At 31.7% G+C, this 18082-nt stretch overlaps 1 protein-coding gene across 9 annotated transcripts in view; it reads right to left on the bottom strand.

Moving 5' to 3' along the window:
* Positions 1–5064: 5064 nt before the first annotated feature.
* Positions 5065–18082, bottom strand: part of LOC145243504 (FERM domain-containing protein 8-like) — a 218103-nt gene continuing 205085 nt past the window's right edge. For all 9 annotated transcript variants that reach the window (XM_080106459.1, XM_080106461.1, XM_080106463.1 and 6 more), the window contains 5 exons: positions 17797–17926; positions 15059–15211; positions 13957–14068; positions 9205–9267; positions 5065–5314 (listed from right to left, as the gene is read on the bottom strand). In XM_080106459.1, coding sequence (XP_079962585.1) covers positions 5298–5314; positions 9205–9267; positions 13957–14068; positions 15059–15211; positions 17797–17926 — 475 coding nt within the window. In that variant the 3' untranslated portion in view covers positions 5065–5297. The remainder of the gene's footprint in view (positions 5315–9204; positions 9268–13956; positions 14069–15058; positions 15212–17796; positions 17927–18082) is intronic.

Raw genomic sequence — 18082 nt, 5'->3', positions numbered from 1 at the left:
AAGGATTGGTATATATTATAAGAAAACATATTTCTACAACAAAAACATTATTTATATATATATATATATATATATATATATATATATATATATATATATATATATATATATATACATACACACACACTTTTAACATTGCTTTGTGTTCTTACTTATATTAGTATGGTTAGTTGAAAGTTCCATATCATAAACATTTAAGAATAGCCTTATATGCACGTTTGAACTTAAGTCGAAGACATATCTGAGGAAAGGATATTTTCCTGAAATATTATATGACACGAACTTCCATTTTACTACACTAATGCAAATAAGGCAATTTAACATTAAGGCAATTTAACAGTATTAAAGTATATAATGTATTAATAAAAAAAGTTGAATCCACATATCTTATTCCACCATTATCAGTTTTAATTTGCTTATGTTGATGATGTGTGTAAAATATGCTTCAATATATTTTAATTTCATATTTATTGTTATAAAGCCAATTCTCTATTAAATATATATATAGCACTGATTTCAACACTTAAAAAATAAATAAATGACTTGAGTGTCATCAGCTAGAATCGAAACCAAAATATTTAGCACTCCAGCTGCATTCCCTATCATTTGAGCTATCAACAGATAAAAAGATTTAAAATTAAATCACTTCATCTATAAATAAATTTGTGCATGCAAATTAATAGAAATATGTCGGCAAGTTGAAATGAACATTTTGCATTTCAACTCGCCAACATGTTTCTGTATGCATTATTCATCCATCCAAACAGATTTTACTCGTTATAAACCATCCTTGGTATATGATTAATATTTTCAGTTAATTTCAGTGTTATGTGGTCAGTAGTTTAAGAGTTTATCAGTTAAATATTTTCACACAGATACACACGCAAATATACATCTACTGTTTTATTTATATAGGTTATATATGATTGTATGTGTGTGTGTTATATATGATTGTGTGTGTGTGTTATATATGATTGTGTGTGTGTGTTATATATGATTGTGTGTGTGTGTGTTATATATGATTGTGTGTGTGTGTGTTATATATGATTGTGTATGTGTGTGTTATATATGATTGTGTGTGTGTGTGTGTTATATATGATTGTGTGTGTGTGTTATATATGATTGTGTGTGTGTCTGTGTTATATATGATTGTGTGTGTGTCTGTGTTATATATGATTGTGTGTGTGTCTGTGTTATATATGATTGTGTGTGTGTGTGTTATATATGATTGTGTGTGTGTGTGTGTTATATATGATTGTGTGTGTGTGTTATATGATTGTGTGTGTGTGTGTTATATATGATTGTGTGTGTGTGTGTTATATATTATTGTGTGTGTGTGTGTTATATATTATTGTGTGTGTGTGTTATATATTATTGTGTGTGTGTTATATATGATTATGTGTGTGTGTGTGTGTGTTATATATGATTGTGTGTGTGTGTGTTATATATGATTGTGTGTATTAAGGTATGAGTACATCTGAATATTTCAGATCTGATATTTAACCATCGTTTGTGGACGTTGTAGCAGTGATAACCTTAACTTATATGCACATATACAAAGAAATAATACAGTATTTAATTATTGAGCAAGTGTTGAGCAAATGATGAAAATTATTTTCATTTCGTTGAAACATCACCCACAAAATTTTTTTTTTTTTTTTTGCATTGTCAGAGAATGACTCCACCCCTCCAATGCAATTTATTCAGAACCATAAAAATATGACAACAAAAACTCACAAGTCAATGAAATGATGAGCTACGTTTTTTATAAACAGTAAAGAGACAAAATTCAAAAGTTTAGAGTCTGAAGTATTTCTTTTAAAAACTACATCAGAAAGCAAAATAAGAAAAACGTTTTTGTGCATAATGAGCTGGATCATATATGTACATATATATATATATATATATGCGTGTGTGTGTGTGTATGTATATATATAAATATATACCATGTAACCCAGTACTACCTGCCTCATGGTTGGGTCACCAGCGACTAAACTGGTTCCCCCACCAGACTTGTTTGGTGAGGAGGGTGGCTAGTCTCCTTGAAGGATTAAAAACAAGACCTTCCAAAGAGCGAATGAACCCTTTTTCGGGGTCAACGGCCAACTAGCACTGTGTATATTTGTGTGTACGCATGTGTGTATTGGGGTGGAGAGGGCTCTGGTAAGCCGTGGTGAAGGCAACCTTTCTAGGAGAAGCAAATTTGATTTAAAAAACCATAAAGCGGGAGACCAGTACCCGCATTAAGCTGGTCTGCAGTTTAACTTGTTGCTGGCTATCTTGCTCTTCCTTGTTACATTTTGAACCGAGAGAGAGACTTAGCTGTCATACAAAGCTAAGACTCCGTAACATCATCTGTGTATAGATACTCCCTCAGGCATTTGTCTATAAAAATGGTCCTGTGGCGATGGAAAAGTTGAAAAAAAAAGCGTGGAGGCTTGAAATGCTGAAAGCATGTAATAATTGATCTCAATGACCGTCTTCAGTATCATGCCTGCTAGAGCGTGTGAATTCACCAGTAGGACTAAAAAAAAAAAAAAAAAGTCATTTTTGGGCTCATAGACATTAAGTGTCTGAGGGAGTGGCACTCGTCTGACAAGACGTTGCAATCATCATCATCATCATCATCATATATATATAAATATAATTTTAAAGATGAATAATAACATAAATATTACCTTAAAAAACAGAACCTATCAAGATAATAAAAAGTTCAATCTACTAAATAGAGCAATTAAAGAAATGAAAAAAAAATTGATGATGAAAATAAAATTGAATACAATATTTATTAATCCATAAAAAATTCAAACAAGTAATTATAATAATGAAAAATCCTTAATCCATGGATTTTCCAAAATATGCTCTTTTCATCAGAGGATAAAAAAAAAATGCATCAATGGTTAGCATAAATTAAAAAAACATATAAAAATATAGAAAAAACTTTTTTTCTTCTTTTTTTGCAAAAAATAAAAGGATTAAGGATATTTTTTTTTTATTATAATTCCTTGTTTGAATGGATGGACTAATATAAATACTGTAATTTATTAAATTTTATTTTTTCTATTTTTCATTAGTTCACGATCATGAATCCATTGTTCTGATTTAATATATATTAACAAAATATGCTCCCCCTAGTTGCATATTTCTGCTTAGATCTATTGTAAACTACCCCGCTCCTGGAAGGATGTTCTCATTATGAAGTAAAATATACTACACTACCCTCAGGAGGATGTAATGTCTGGATGGAGGGGTTCTCATGACAAACGAACAGATACCCTCCTATGGATTGAGCATTGAAAAATAGCATAGATTTTATTTCAGACAATCTCCATTATATTGTGAATACTTTGTGTTAGAAGAAGAAATGAACCCAAAGTGCTCAGTTGTAATACAAGAGCAAGATATGTGTTTTATTTACATACTATACAATTAAGATCAACTGAATGGTACCAGTGTTTCGCAAATCAAGCCTGAACTAGTCCACAGTACTAGCAGAAGAAAGGGTTTAAATGCTTGTCAACCTCAGATAAAGATTGTGTAGTTTGGCAGAATTTGTTTTCTTTGAAGGTTATAATTAAGATTTTTAAACCCATTTAAGGGTTCGTCATGAACTTTTATACTTTCAGACTATGTGATCATTCTTAGAAATTTCCATACAAAAAATTTTGAGTTCTTTTCGGTTTTAGATTATAGGAAAATATGAAGGGAGGTAACTATTTTTGTACTTCAAAATTATCTTCTCTTAGGAAGAGATATTTTGACTTTTTCAAACTTTAGAAATTTTTTGTTAGAAAAATTTCTTGTTAGAAAAAACCTCACATGCAAGAGAAGTCTATTTGCCCTAAGGTGTGTGATGAAGAGGTGGCATCTGTAACTATTGTTTTGATTTGCCTATTGCCACCAAAATTGCAGGTATGGATCGGTAATCATCTAATAATTGTAAAAATCAATAAATAATTAAATAAAACTACAAATATATAAAGATCATTCGTCTTGGTAGCGTAACAAAGTTTCATGCTTGAACAAACAATTTATGTTGGAAAAATATTCACTCAAGCATGAAATTTTATATTATGCAACCAAGGTAGCCAATGTCTGCATACTTTAACAAAATATTTTCATATTACTTTATTGTGCTTAATTATAGAGAAGTGTTCTAGGTTTTATTTCATCTGAAATACACTTGTTCCAGAAGCAAATAATTCCTTGGATATATGTTTTATGCATTTATTATTGTTATAAACTTGTATTTGAAAGGATATTGAGTTCCTTTTTTTGTGCTCACGAGTTATCTGTCTTGAATTGAATATATTAGGTTGATGCAAAAATAATGTTTTTTGACATGAAGTTGATCTATATATATAAAATGGTAAATTTTGATTCATAGGAGTTATCCTGTGAACCTTTATTGTGCTCAATAAACAAGCATGGCTATATAATTAATATAAACATTTGTTTTTTACAAATAAATTATATATATGATTATATTACAGGGTGTCGCAAAATTAACCATTCATATTGAAATATAAACTAGCAAAATAGATTGTTAATCTGGGGACACCCAATATATATATATATATATATATATATATATATATATATATATATATGTGTGTGTGTACGCATCTGTTATATATATATACACACATTATGATTAATATTTTTAATTCTTATCCACATAAACAGATGTCTAATCCTTTTTATCACACACACATATACACACACACACACACACAAACATGTACATAGATATAAATATTGAATATATTAGGTTGAAATAGAGAGCAAAATGATGACACAAGAATCCGACTAGTACATCAAGATATGTGTTAAAGAAAAATAATAGTTAATATTAATTAATCATAATTAGTTAATAATAATAATAATAGAGGAATGGTGAAAAGGATCTTTTAAAAATATCAGAAATGGGAGCACAAGTCATGGGATGCGCCGGTGGAAATACCGAGAGCGATAATTTGGAATGGAGAACAAAAGCAATAATAATCAATGGCATCATTCTTACATCCACTTTGCATGGCAGAAATATGCAAGATAACAAAAACGTAGGATAACACATTTAATGAGGTTGAGCAGAGCTGAACACCAAAAGAAAGGGAGCTTTACAGTTTTATAACTGTGAAAAATAGACAGCTATCAGCTCTAAACTCCCCCCTCTCCCCAGGAAGCCAAAAATAACCCATTCTGTTGGATGATTGGATGATGGCTGCTGTTAGGGACAAACACTGATGACCAATCAAATTCTTAGATAGATGAACATTGCATCCATACTTGTATCCTTAACCAAGTCTTTCACCTGAAATAGAAAAAAGATATTTTTGAGAATATTGCTTACGATTGCTAGCATATAAATATGCACACATAATAGTACTACCACCACTACTTTTTTAAGCAATTTTTAGGGTAATTTTTTACAGACTAACAAAAGCCATTTACTTAGAATGGGTAATTTATGGCAAATTGATGGTTAAATTTGTACACATTTCTGTATTAACTACTAATCCCTATTAATCCTTCACTGTTCATCAAATGGATACTATAATATTACACTCACATCTTACCATATCGAAGGTCCATACAAAATTTGGTGTTTGTTAAGATACAGTCGACCGATCGATTTTTAAAAATATGTTGTTTCAAGCAAAAACAATATTATGTACTTAATTGTTATGCCAAAAATTGTAACATATCCAAAAATTATGAAAAATCATTGTGCAGAAATTTATTTCTAGTTAAAATCAATTTTTATGGAAAACTGGGTAAAATTGCATTTCTCTTAGACATTATAAAGTAAGAGAAAGTTCATGGTTGCAATATTTGTTGTCTATAGCAATAGACATTTTTTTTTTTTTACTAAAAACACAATAGCAGTTGTTCTACACAATGAATTTTCATAATTTTTGGATCTATTACTATTTTCGACATGACAATTAAGTATGTAATATTGTTTTTGCTTGGAACGATATATTTTAAAAAATCAATTTGTCGACTTATAGATTAACAAACACTTAAAATTTTAGTCAGATCAACCCAGTAGTTTCTGAGAAAAAGTGGAACAGATAAACAGGCAGAAAGAAATAAAAAATAGATGACGTGTTCGTCATGGCAGACAATGAACAAGATCTACAGAAGTTACTATGCAAAAATTGTGCAATTGTTTTGTTGCTAATTGTGACAAAATAATTTGCATCATTCGGAAAGAGAGTGAAGATTATGGGACCAAAGCTCAATGTAATAAAAAAACAAAAAAAAAAAACAACTAAAAACCAAGGTAATATTTTATATCAGCAGAGATTTAATCTAAAGGACAAATAAAACCATAAACGAAATTAGTAAAAAAAGAAATTGGAAAAGTTAGTAGAGACAATTTACGAGAAAAGAAAAGATTTGTGTATGAAAAGAACAATTGGTTTAGTTTTGTTTTATGGCATAGCAACCTTTTATGGGTTATTTAATGCTAAATCGAGTATGTTTAAAAAAAAAAGTTTTTATTTTTCAAGTACTTTATATATTAGCAAGATATATCTTCATATTTTTCCGACTCGAGTGTATAGATACATCATCATCATCATCAAGTGGTGTCGTGTCTGGTACAGGCATTGACAGTTATGGCTCTCCATCTATCTCTCGAGGCATTCATGAATTCATTGTTGCTCATCATTTTTGATGTTGCTCAGGTATTCAGACTGTCATCCTCTGCTTCTTACTGTGTTTGCCATTTCTAATACCTCCTGATTTGTTTTCTTTTTTGCCCAGGATATCTCCAAAATTCTCCTCAGGAATCAAGTTTCAGTTGCCTCTAGTCTCTTCCTTGGACTATTGGTGATTGTCCAGCACTCACAACCATATAAGAGAACAGATCATACATATGTTCGGAGTATTCTGAATTTGGTGTCTATTTTAATGTTTTTGTTGGTCACGATTGATAACAATCTCTAAAAGGTGATTTTTGGCTGCAGCTATGCGACTTTGTATTTCAGTCGTGCACCTTCTATCAGATGTGATCCAATAGCCCAGATATTTGAATTCATTGCAACATTGTTCAACTGGTACATTGCGAAATTGTAGCTTGTATGTTGGAGCTTGGCTGTTCATGGATTCTGTCATGTTTACCGTTTTTGAGCAAGTCCTTTACTTTCACTTGCTGCGAACGCAGTATCTAGCATGTGTTTGAGGGTCTCTTCAGAGTGTGCTATTAACACAATGTCGTCTAAGATGGTTAATGTTGGGTCCACCCAAACTTATTCCTTTGAGTTATATATTTCTTATTTAAAAGTTGCAAACAAGACAATAATAAACAAAAAATTAGGCACAAGGCCACTCAAAAATTGGGGAGCAGGTGTCTATGGTCATCCTCATCACTATACCTTTGCTAGTCTATGCTTGATCCTAGCCAAAGTTCTCATTCACTATAATATCTCAAGCACACCGGGGTGGGGGTTGGGGGATTGGGGGGGGGGTTCATTCCACTTGATTTCCAAACTTATTCCTCAAGTTCTCTCAGTATTTTTTTTCACTATAGAGGTTGAATAAATCAAATCTGAGGACAAAACATCTTTGGCGTTCTCCTCTTTTTATTAATGTTTCCTTACTATGCTCTCCATCTATCCTGCCACCTTTTGCTTTCAATAGAGGTTGCTTGGAATTCTAAGGTCTTTCCCATCAATGTCTAGTTTATTTAGCATTTTGAATAGGTCTTCATGTCTTAGTTTATGAAAGGCTTTTGATCAATAGGTCTTTCTGTATCTCTATACATCTTTCTGTCAGCATTCTCATTGTGAATGTGGTATTTTTGTTCACTTGTCTACAACAAATCCAAATTGCACTTCTGATATTTCAGATCATATTTTGTTTCAGAATCTTATCATTAGTGTTTTCAGTAGGAGCTTCAATGTATGGCTCATCAAGCTAATCGTTCTGTCGCAGTTTCTTGGGGAGTGTGTGATGAATGTGGAGATAAGCATATCTGCTGGAATCTTTCCAGTGTCATAAATGCTATTGAGAAGAACTAACGTCTATTTTATCAAATGTTTCATACGTTTCCACGGGTATAGAGTCTGGTCCAACAGTCTTTCCTTTGTTCATTTCTTTGATGGCATTTTCAACTTCTGCCTCTAAGATTGGTAGTCCTTCTATCAGTTTGGTAATCTTGGGCTGATTTCCTCTGTCGTCATAAAAAAGGTCTCCAATATATTCTGCCCATCTGTTCAATATGTCTGTTTTATCCATCAGAACGTTCCCATCTTTTGATTTTATACAGCCGTTATGAGAAGTAATATTATTAGAGGCAGAACACAGAATAGAATCCAAAATGGCAACAGAATGGTTTAGGGTGAAAAGAAAAAAAACAAACAAAAAAAAGAATTATTTTCAATTAGGTAAATAGACGTGCAATATATAATATGGTTGTCTTCAAGTCCAACGTGAACAAGTTTCTGATGAGCCGTTCCACTTAAGTTAACAAATTTACCGAACTTCCATTACTATCGATTACTATATTGTCCTTTTGACTACTCTACATTCTTTAACCCTTATCCTTGAGTGGCCTATCGGCCTTGATAAGTGGTGACGCCTATGTAAAAAAAAAAAAAAAGATATAAGGTCTGCCTGTTCATCTGTGAATGAATTTATTGAAAAACTTTTATATAAAAAAGTCTTATTAATTATACCAAGGGGAGTAACTCTTACTTAACACAAAACAAAACAATCCGAGTATGCAGGCCCCCCCCTCCAAGATTGAAAGATTTACTTTCACCATAATTAACGTTTGTGCAAAATTTAAAACAACTCCAAGGTGTTGTTATTGAGAAAAGTGTGAAAAAATGAATAGATGAACGATTTGTGGGCAATTTTACCCTATAGTCCCTCCTAGGGTGGGCAACCAGAGTTATCCCAGAAAATCCGTTCTGGCAAAAATATACTTTTATTATGACTAATGTTTGTGCAAAGTTACAAAAAAATCCAAGGCGTGGTTATTGAGAGAAGTGCAAACAAACGAATGGGACTTAATTACTAGGTGCAATTTCTCCTTTGTCGGGGGACCAAGAAGTAAATTATCTGCATTGCAGCCAAAATTTGTGATTAATCAAACAAGAGATTAAAATAGATTCAGTGATCATTGGTATACATATTTTATATAAAAAGGAAACATTTTAAAAAGTTGTTAAAATATTTTGTCAATTTTACCTGTTGTGGTGTAGGTGTCCAAACTGAGTCGTTTTAATTTGTTGAGATTTTTGCTGAAGGTAACTGAAAGGAAAAGGTAAAAACATATGATGAAAACAAAATCACATTTAAAAACAAAAATATTTTCATATGCTTCAGAGAATATTGAGCAAAGTTAAAAACTGGGCGATAAAACACAAAACAAAAGAGAAACTTTTCTTTTCCTTTAAAACATGTTTTGTATGAGAAAAAATATATATAAATTTCTTTTTTTTCTTAAATATGGTATCTGAATGCATTTTTAAATAAAACCCCATGCAGTATTTCATGTTACATGTATTATATCCTGATTATATATTTACATGCGTATTAGTATTGGGATGATTAATCGGAACCAGAAAAATTAGAACTTTTTGGGGTATCAAAATCAGGAAAATTTGAGTCTCATTTCCAATTCCAAAATGATTATTTTATTTTTCCCCAAAAATTTTAAAGAAAAACAAACACAGATGTATTTATTCATTTAGCAGAAGCTTATTTATAAGGGACATGGAACCAGGATTTCTGAGTCCAATTTAATTATTTTATTGGTAAATTATGGCAAACAAAGTAAATTCAGTTCACTTAATTTTATTGCCTAAGGAAACCTTTTAGAATGCTCACACTTATTTTAGCACATAGGTGATAAAACTCAATACATATTCATCAGAGTTCACAGTTAAATTAAAATGGTTAAGCGGCTCCTGACAAGTTTTATTTTTAATTTTTCTGGCTCCAGACCTGGTTTTGTGTTGTCTGGAGTTGTCATCTTTGAAATAATTCTATGTTTTATTGCATTTTTTGCCACAAGTGAAAAGCACATAAAAATCTCCTAAAGAGATATAAAAATATGTAAAGGTTTAGAAATTCATCAAATTATAAATAATTATTATAGAATTTAGAGTGGGTTGAGATACACATATAAATTTAGTGTAAAATGATTCCCTATTTCTGGGACATTCTAACTTTTAGGGTAGTTAACCAAATTTTTTACCACTAATCTTAAGTCTGACAGACAATGTCATAAAACTACTCTACTTTATTTTTAGCAATACCATCAAGACTTAGAACAAAGGTGTGTTTTGTATGACTATTTAAAAGCACATATTTTATACTAAATCTTGATCAGGAACATTAACATGACCAAGGATTTAGAACAAACAAAATTGCCTACATCTTTAAAACGCTGTCTGGTCTGAAAGGGTGATCATTTTCTGTTAACTTTATATGAAAAACTGACTTTTTGTTGTTTTATTTATTTATTTTTCAAGCCGTTTACACATAATCACCTGAACAATGAAGAATTACATTTTTATTTTCTCATGGATTAGCATAAGTTTCAAAATTCTAATAAGTTTTTATTTCTTTCACAATAAAATGTTATAATTGCGAATTGCAAAAAAAAAAAAAAAAAAAAAAAGGAAAACAAGTTGTGATAATTTGTTCAAGGTTTTCAATGTAATCACCTAAAAAAAATTTTTTCACCATAATCTCCTAAAAAAAGTAGAATCTTAGTATTTGGGGGGAAGAGGCTAATGGTAACTAAAGACCTTAATCTACACACATTTGTTATCATTATTATTGTTAGTAGTAGTAGTAATTCTGCATTATGTTTTTCTTTTTACAGTAAAACAAATGAATCTAATAACCAATCAAATTTAATAATTATGATAAAAAACATGAACAATTTTTTGATAGAGAGAAGTCACAGAATAGTTCACCCCCACCGAAATCGCCATGTTAAGAATTGTTTTCTAGGAAATTATTTTAATTGGGGAAGAAGGATTTTGTAAAATTATTCTCTTTCTACACTGTCTTCTTATTGTGCATACAAATCATCGACTATTTTCATCTATATATATAAAAGGGAAAATGTGTGTGTGTTAGTGTGTGCACTTTTTGTGTATGCCCGCAAAAGGCTTTTTTCAAGGGGGTGCTCGGTTGGCTCACTCCTTAAAACTTTTTATATACTGTCTAAATCTAATATCTACAAGTTAAGAATGAGGGTCGTGTCTATTTTTAATTTGCCCGACTTTTATGCGCTATTTTCGAGATTTTTTTTTTTCAATCGCCGTGTCTTTGTTTCGCTTTTCAGTATAAAAAAGCGAAACTGTGAAATCGTATCAGCAGTTCCCAGCACACGGAAAGCAATGGACGTTTGGTAAATGTTGGTTTTCACTGTCATATCAGACAATTGCTTTCATTTGGACACACTCCCCTAATAAAAGGGGAGCTGGTTTTTTCTACATGTTGGGGAAACAAAACCAGACAAAGTTGTGTAAAAAAAAAAATAAAAAAATAACTACCCCACAGTTAAAATTCAGTGCGGAAACGTTAAGTGCGTTTCATTCCCTGTGGCGTCATGTTTGACCTCATTAAACATGCACCTGTCACATCACTCTTTAATCATTTTATTTCATGCATTCTCACTTCTCTGCCACCGTAGTATGGCGGGAAGTCATCAGTCTATTAACCTCAAGGATTTGGGTTCCAGCCTAACTACCTACCAAAACGTTTTTTTTCTTTTACACCCCCAAACACCAGGGCGACGCCGGGTATCCCCGCTAGTTATTAAAAAAAAATCCAAATAACATTAAGAACAAATTTTGTAAACTTTGTTTTAAAAAGAAATCTAATTCTTTATGTGTCTCACAACTTTCAATCAATTACAAGGAAAACATTTGAGAAAATATTTAGAAAGATTTACTCTTGTAATATACCCACCACTACCACCTACCCCAGTGTACATTTTACAAAAAAATAAATAAAATATGGACATTACACAGGGTTTTACAGTAATTAAACAAAATTTTTCTTCAAGCAATAAATCTCCAAGTTAAAAAGAATCAGAATCAGTACTTGTATCGGAATCGGGGAATTTAGAACAGAATCGGTAATTGTATTGGAATTGGGAAAAATTTGGGAATCGTTCCATCACTAATATAAAAAAAAAAACCCTAAGCAAAATTCATCCCAAAGCAGCAAAACTGAAGTTAGCTTGTCAGGACACTATATATATACATACACACACAGAGACACAAATATAGGCAAATTTTGACATATTTTATTGGTTTGAAAATATAGATTCCTTTTTATCAATTGTTATAAATTTTTAGCCATAGAATAGTATTACAATCTTAAAAAAAAACCTGCAAATTTTCATGTAGTCTTTTCCCATAGAACAAAAGATATGAGCATTTCAATATTCAATTTGGCTCCCAGTGTGTGTGTGTATATATATATATATATATATATATATATGATACTTCCCCCAAAACCTCTAACCTTGATGGAGGGGAAACTAAAACTTGCTGTTATGGTTTCAAATGATTTGAAATAACAGCAAGGGGAGAATTGATTCCAAATATTTCTCATAGGTTATATCTCCCCTCTTTTGAAAATAGGGTACAATTATGAATATCTCCAGTATCAAATAATCTTTATACACTGTGAAATTTACTTTATGTATGAAAACCAAAGAGGGAGATATAACATATGAGAAATATTTGGAATCAATTCTCGTCTTGCTGTTATTTCAGATCATTTGAAACCACAGCAGCAAGCTCTTGTCTCTCCTTCATCAAGGTCAGAGGTTTTGGGGAAATATTAAATATTTTGTAATTCATATGCAAAACTAGGAAAACAAATGACTATAAAACATTTTATGGCTGTAATAAAGTGCCAAAACTAGGCTCTGGATGATGGATGATCCCTTTAATGTATGACCTTAAGGACAAATATCACATAGCCCACTACACAATTCAGGTTATTACCTTTCCAATGAGCCTTCATTTGTTAAATTCTGATCATAGTCGCCGAGATTTGGAACATATAAAATTGCCAAAAAAAGGTGGCATTTATATATATATATATATATATGTATGTATGTATATATATATATATATATATGCATAAAAAAATAAAAATACCAGCGATGGTTGACGTTATGTTGTTTTGAAAAAAGAAAAACCGAATGAATTTATGAAATGATCAACGTTTCGTCCCTATTGCAGAGGACATCTTCAGGATATTAAAAGGAAAAATGCAGAAAAAGAAAACTATCATATACCATATGTAAATGAAAAGAAACAGTGTTAGAATCCTACCCACACATAGTTTCCTTCCCAATATGGGTAGGATTCTAACACTGTTTCCTTTTCATTTACATATGGTATATGATAGTTTTCTTCTTTTGCATTTTTCCTTTTAATATCCTGAAGATGTCCTCTGCAATAGGGACGAAACGTTGATCATTTCATAAATTAATTCAGTTTTTCTTTTTTCAAAACAACATATATATATATATATATATATATATATATATATACCTATACTGGTAGCCAAATTGAATATTGCAATGCTCATATCTTTGGTTTTTTAGGACGAGACTACATAAAAATTTGCAGACTTTTTGAAGATTATAATACTATTCTATGGTTAAAATTTTATGACAATTGGTAAAAACCTATATTTTCAAACCAATAAAATGTCCAAATTTGCCTACATTTGTATGTATAGTGTTCTGACAGGCAGCTTCAATTTTGCTGCTTCAGTTGTCTCTCCTGTGGCCTTGCCAGACACTAATAATATATATATATATATATATATATATATATATATATATATATATATATATAAAATTGCCAAAAAAGGTGGTATATCTACGAATATATATAAATATATAATTAGATAATTCTAACCTTTATAAAAAGAGAACTAAATTTAAGAGCTTACCTGAGAGTGGACCATCAACAGTATCATAACCGGGTATGCTCTGTCTGTGACACGGCTGCTCGATTCGTTTCCTTTTGACCATAGAATCAATAAGGGCATTCATCAGTTTCGACTAAAATTACAAGAAACAAGAAGACATTTATTCTTAAATTGGCACATTCAGCCATGAAAATCATATTTCTAACTTAATCAATTCTACTTCACAAGAACTGTTCTCATTAGGTGAAGAGAGGGAGGGTGAAAACAGGGAGGGGGAAAAAGAAAATGATATAAATACATATATTTGCATAACTGTAAAGAGATAAAATTTTAATTGAAATATGTTAACATCATATACAGGTAATTTGATACATTTAACCTTTTAAAATTATATTCTATAGGAAAAATAATTAAAATTTCACATTCTTTATAGATTGTATTAATTTCAGATCTAACAGACTGAGATTAGCAATATCATGTCTGTGAGAGAGAGGTTGTAGAGAAGAAGAAAGGGTGAGAGGATGGGGGGGCAATCAAATTACAGATACGTTTCTACACTTTATTAAGAACCTTCAAATGGGACATAGATTCACCAGCCTAAATATGATAACGATACTCCATACAAGATCTGATAGTACGGACTTGAGAGAAAGATGGATAAATAAAGACCTGGCCAGAAACAGGTTAGTTTGGAAGTCAATTTCTAAAAGCTGTCCAATACACGACAGCATGTAAAATGGATGCTATTGAGCATCATTCATTCATTTTGTATGAAATCAGAAGATTATTCCTATTTACTTTGCGTCCCCACAAGGGCAAAGTCAGACACCAGAGGTGTTTTTTTTTATTATGGAGAAAAGGAACAAAAATAAAAATTGTCTCAGTTGTGAAGTGAATTCTTTCTAGAAAGGTCTCGGTTACTTTACAGGAGGGGCCACATGAAGGTTGCCAACATCCCCAAATGAAAGTGTTTCTGTGGAACAAACTGGATTCGAACTTGGCACACCCAGGTTGTCAGTTTGTATTGTTAACCATGATGATGATGGATGTAGTGATAATGATGATTGCATTCTATTTTGTACACTAACACAAATATCAATTTATTATAGGAAAGGCATCTTACCTGTTTCGAATGAATTTCTAGTAATTTTGTGACATTTTCACCTTCATCTTTCACCATGAATTGTATAAACAATGAGGGAAGTTTATCTTCATCGATATCGTTATCATGTAACTGCCAAGACATCTCCGTGAAAGGAACAGCCAAATCCACAAACTGATAGAAACAAAAGGTTCAAACACATGAACATTTATATTGCATGACATTATTTAAAAAAAAAAAAAATCTCTTCACTCTAATATTCAGTATTTTTAAGATCTGCAATTTTTTTTTTACATGGTAGTCACCACTTATCAAGGCCCGGAAGCCACTCGAGGATAAGGGTTATTGTTGCGTGTACAGTAATCAATGGGATAGTATCATAGTAATCGTTAGTATTGGAGATTTGATAAAGTGTCTTACTTAAGGGGGCGGTTCATCAGGAATTTGTTTATGTTGGACTTGAAGACATCCAAGTTGAAGTCAGGTGGGAAACAGGCAAACAGAAGAGAGTTCCACAGGCGTGCACTTCTAAGAAAGAAGCTTTGTTCATGGAATCTACATTTTGATTTAGGCACAGATAAAGAGTGGTGAAAATTAATGATAGTGGTTTCAGCTAGCCAGGTGTTTATCATGAAAGATTGGCGAGGGGGGACCAGAGATTGGAGCTCAGATGAGCACTTGCCATGGAAGTAACAATAAAACAGACAGGCTCACAACGTCTCTTCTATGGGAGAGAGGTTGCAGAGAAGAGAAGCCAGAAAGTCTATTTTGTACTCTGTCAAGGCAGGATAGGCTGTTTTCAGCAGCTCCTGCCCATATGTAGCAGCAGTACTTCATCCTTGGACGTACTTGGCTTTTATATAGATAAAGAATTGCATCAGCAGGGAGATATCTTCTGGAGCGGTAGAAGGATCCTACCATTTTTCCAGTGACCTTGGCAACAGACTTGATGTATGTGTTCCATTTCAGATCAGGAGTAAAGGTCAATCCCAGAAGCTTGTCAAAACATGGAGCCTTCCCAAGACGAGAGTCATCCATTTCAATTGATGCCAGATGGGGATCAGAGCGTTGATGATGTAAAGATAGGAGCTTGGTTTTAGATGCATTAAAAGTAACCAACCACCTCTTTCCCCACTGTACCACGCGCTCAAGATCAGAAGAGAGAGAATCAGAGAGAACTTTGTCATTTACGGCCTTTGATGTGTTGCATATATCAATGATTAGCCTGGGTGATGTTGGAGTTGTGTGTTGAGTAAAAAAAAAATGTAGTAGGCAGGCAGGCTCAAACCCGTACCATGAAGGAGGAAAAGAATGTGAAAAAAAACAAAAAAAAACTGACGTCTTTGCTGTTGTGCCCATTTCCAAACCGTAAGTTTAAATTAAGGATAGTCAATCAAAAAGAGGAGATGACTTTCGAAAATATTGGCAAAAAAAAGCAATCCCTCCCTGTAGAAAAGTACCCAGTTGAGGGTGAAGGAATTAATGTTTTTAGCCAATTTTTCAATATTTGTCATCCGAAGAGTCGAGCTTTAAAACAATACTGATCTTGTGAAAATCCGTTGCCTCTGTCGAAAGTTTTAGGCAGACATACAAATATACATACATTTAAACAAACAGGTGAGATTTATATTATAGATGACGATGATGATATATAGTATATGCTATGAAGAAAAAGTTTCTCCTCCTCTCTTAATGGTTATAGTCAGTTAATGTACTTCCTAATTTCCAGCATTGCACTAACAGAAGCGATGACAAAGCAAATCAGTTCATTCGCTTTATTTTCTCACGCTTATATCTCTCCTGTGTATGTACTCTTTTTTTATTATGTTTTTCTGATCTTTCTTTTTTATTTTTATACTTTCATTAACATATTTTTATTTTATAAATTCAAATAAAAAAAAAATTTTTAATTTCATAAACACATATTTCTTAGAAAATTTTTAACTTTTTTTTAAATTTTGTTATTAAAAGTGCAAATAGAGATTAATTATATCATTTTTATCTGTATAATTTTGTTAATTTTTATTGTGTACTTTTCAATAATGTCCTTTTCTTATATTTTATTTCAATAAATTCCTTCACAATAGAAATACTGAAGAACAATAAAAGTGAAGAAACTGATTTGCTTTGTCATGGCTTCCAGTAGTGTTCAGGCAGAAAATTAGGAAGTACATTAGCTGACTATAACCCCTTAACATTATTTTCATTCCACACACATATAATCTTGTAAATAAAACATGCCATTTTTTTAAAGTAGTTTGCAAAGGATGAAAAACAGTCTTACAATTTGCTGCTTGTTAAGATTGAGTTAACAGATCGATTATTTAAATAGATGGTTTTAAGCAAAAACAGCAGTACTTACTTGACATGTCGAAAATGGTAATATATCCAAAAATTATGAAAAGTCATCAAGTAGAAAAACTGCTATAGTGTTTTTAGTAGAAAAGGTCTATCGCAATAGGCTACAAATTTCAGAAGCCATTAGAGCGGCAAAAAAGAGAGATAAGTATATCCCCTGTAGTTGCAATCTTCAAAGTGTTTATATCTCGGGAAAACGATATTTCTCCCAATTTTCCCTAAAAATTACTTTTAACTATAAATAATTTTCTATTTGATGAATTTTCGTAATTTTTGAATATATTACATCACATCAACAACATCACAATTAACTAAGTACTGTTTTTGCTTAAAACCCCACCTTTAAAAAAAAATCCATCTGTCGACTATCTTAACAAGCACCTACAATTCTTTGAACTTACATCTTTATCTTTTTCGATGATGGTTAAACCTTCCGTGTTGATGCACACCCATACGTGAACTGGCTGTGAGCCAAGCAGCATCTGTAGTTTGCTTGATGGACGGTCAACCATTCCACTGAAGAAGGCGCTCCTGTCAATGAAACAATAAAAAGCTTTTAAAAAATTTACTTCTTTTTTATATTAAACTTGTTTTACTTTTAGCTCAAATGAAATACTATTTATCACGAATGTAAGTAGCCAATGTAAGAAAACAAAAGCTGAAATTGAGTTAAATCTACCCTGTTCT

Source organism: Euprymna scolopes, chromosome 22, assembly GCF_053919585.1.
Source record: "Euprymna scolopes isolate OS-2025 chromosome 22, ASM5391958v1, whole genome shotgun sequence".
Classification (NCBI taxonomy): Eukaryota; Metazoa; Mollusca; class Cephalopoda; order Sepiida; family Sepiolidae; genus Euprymna; species Euprymna scolopes.
This window is presented reverse-complemented; position numbering and strand designations above follow the sequence as displayed.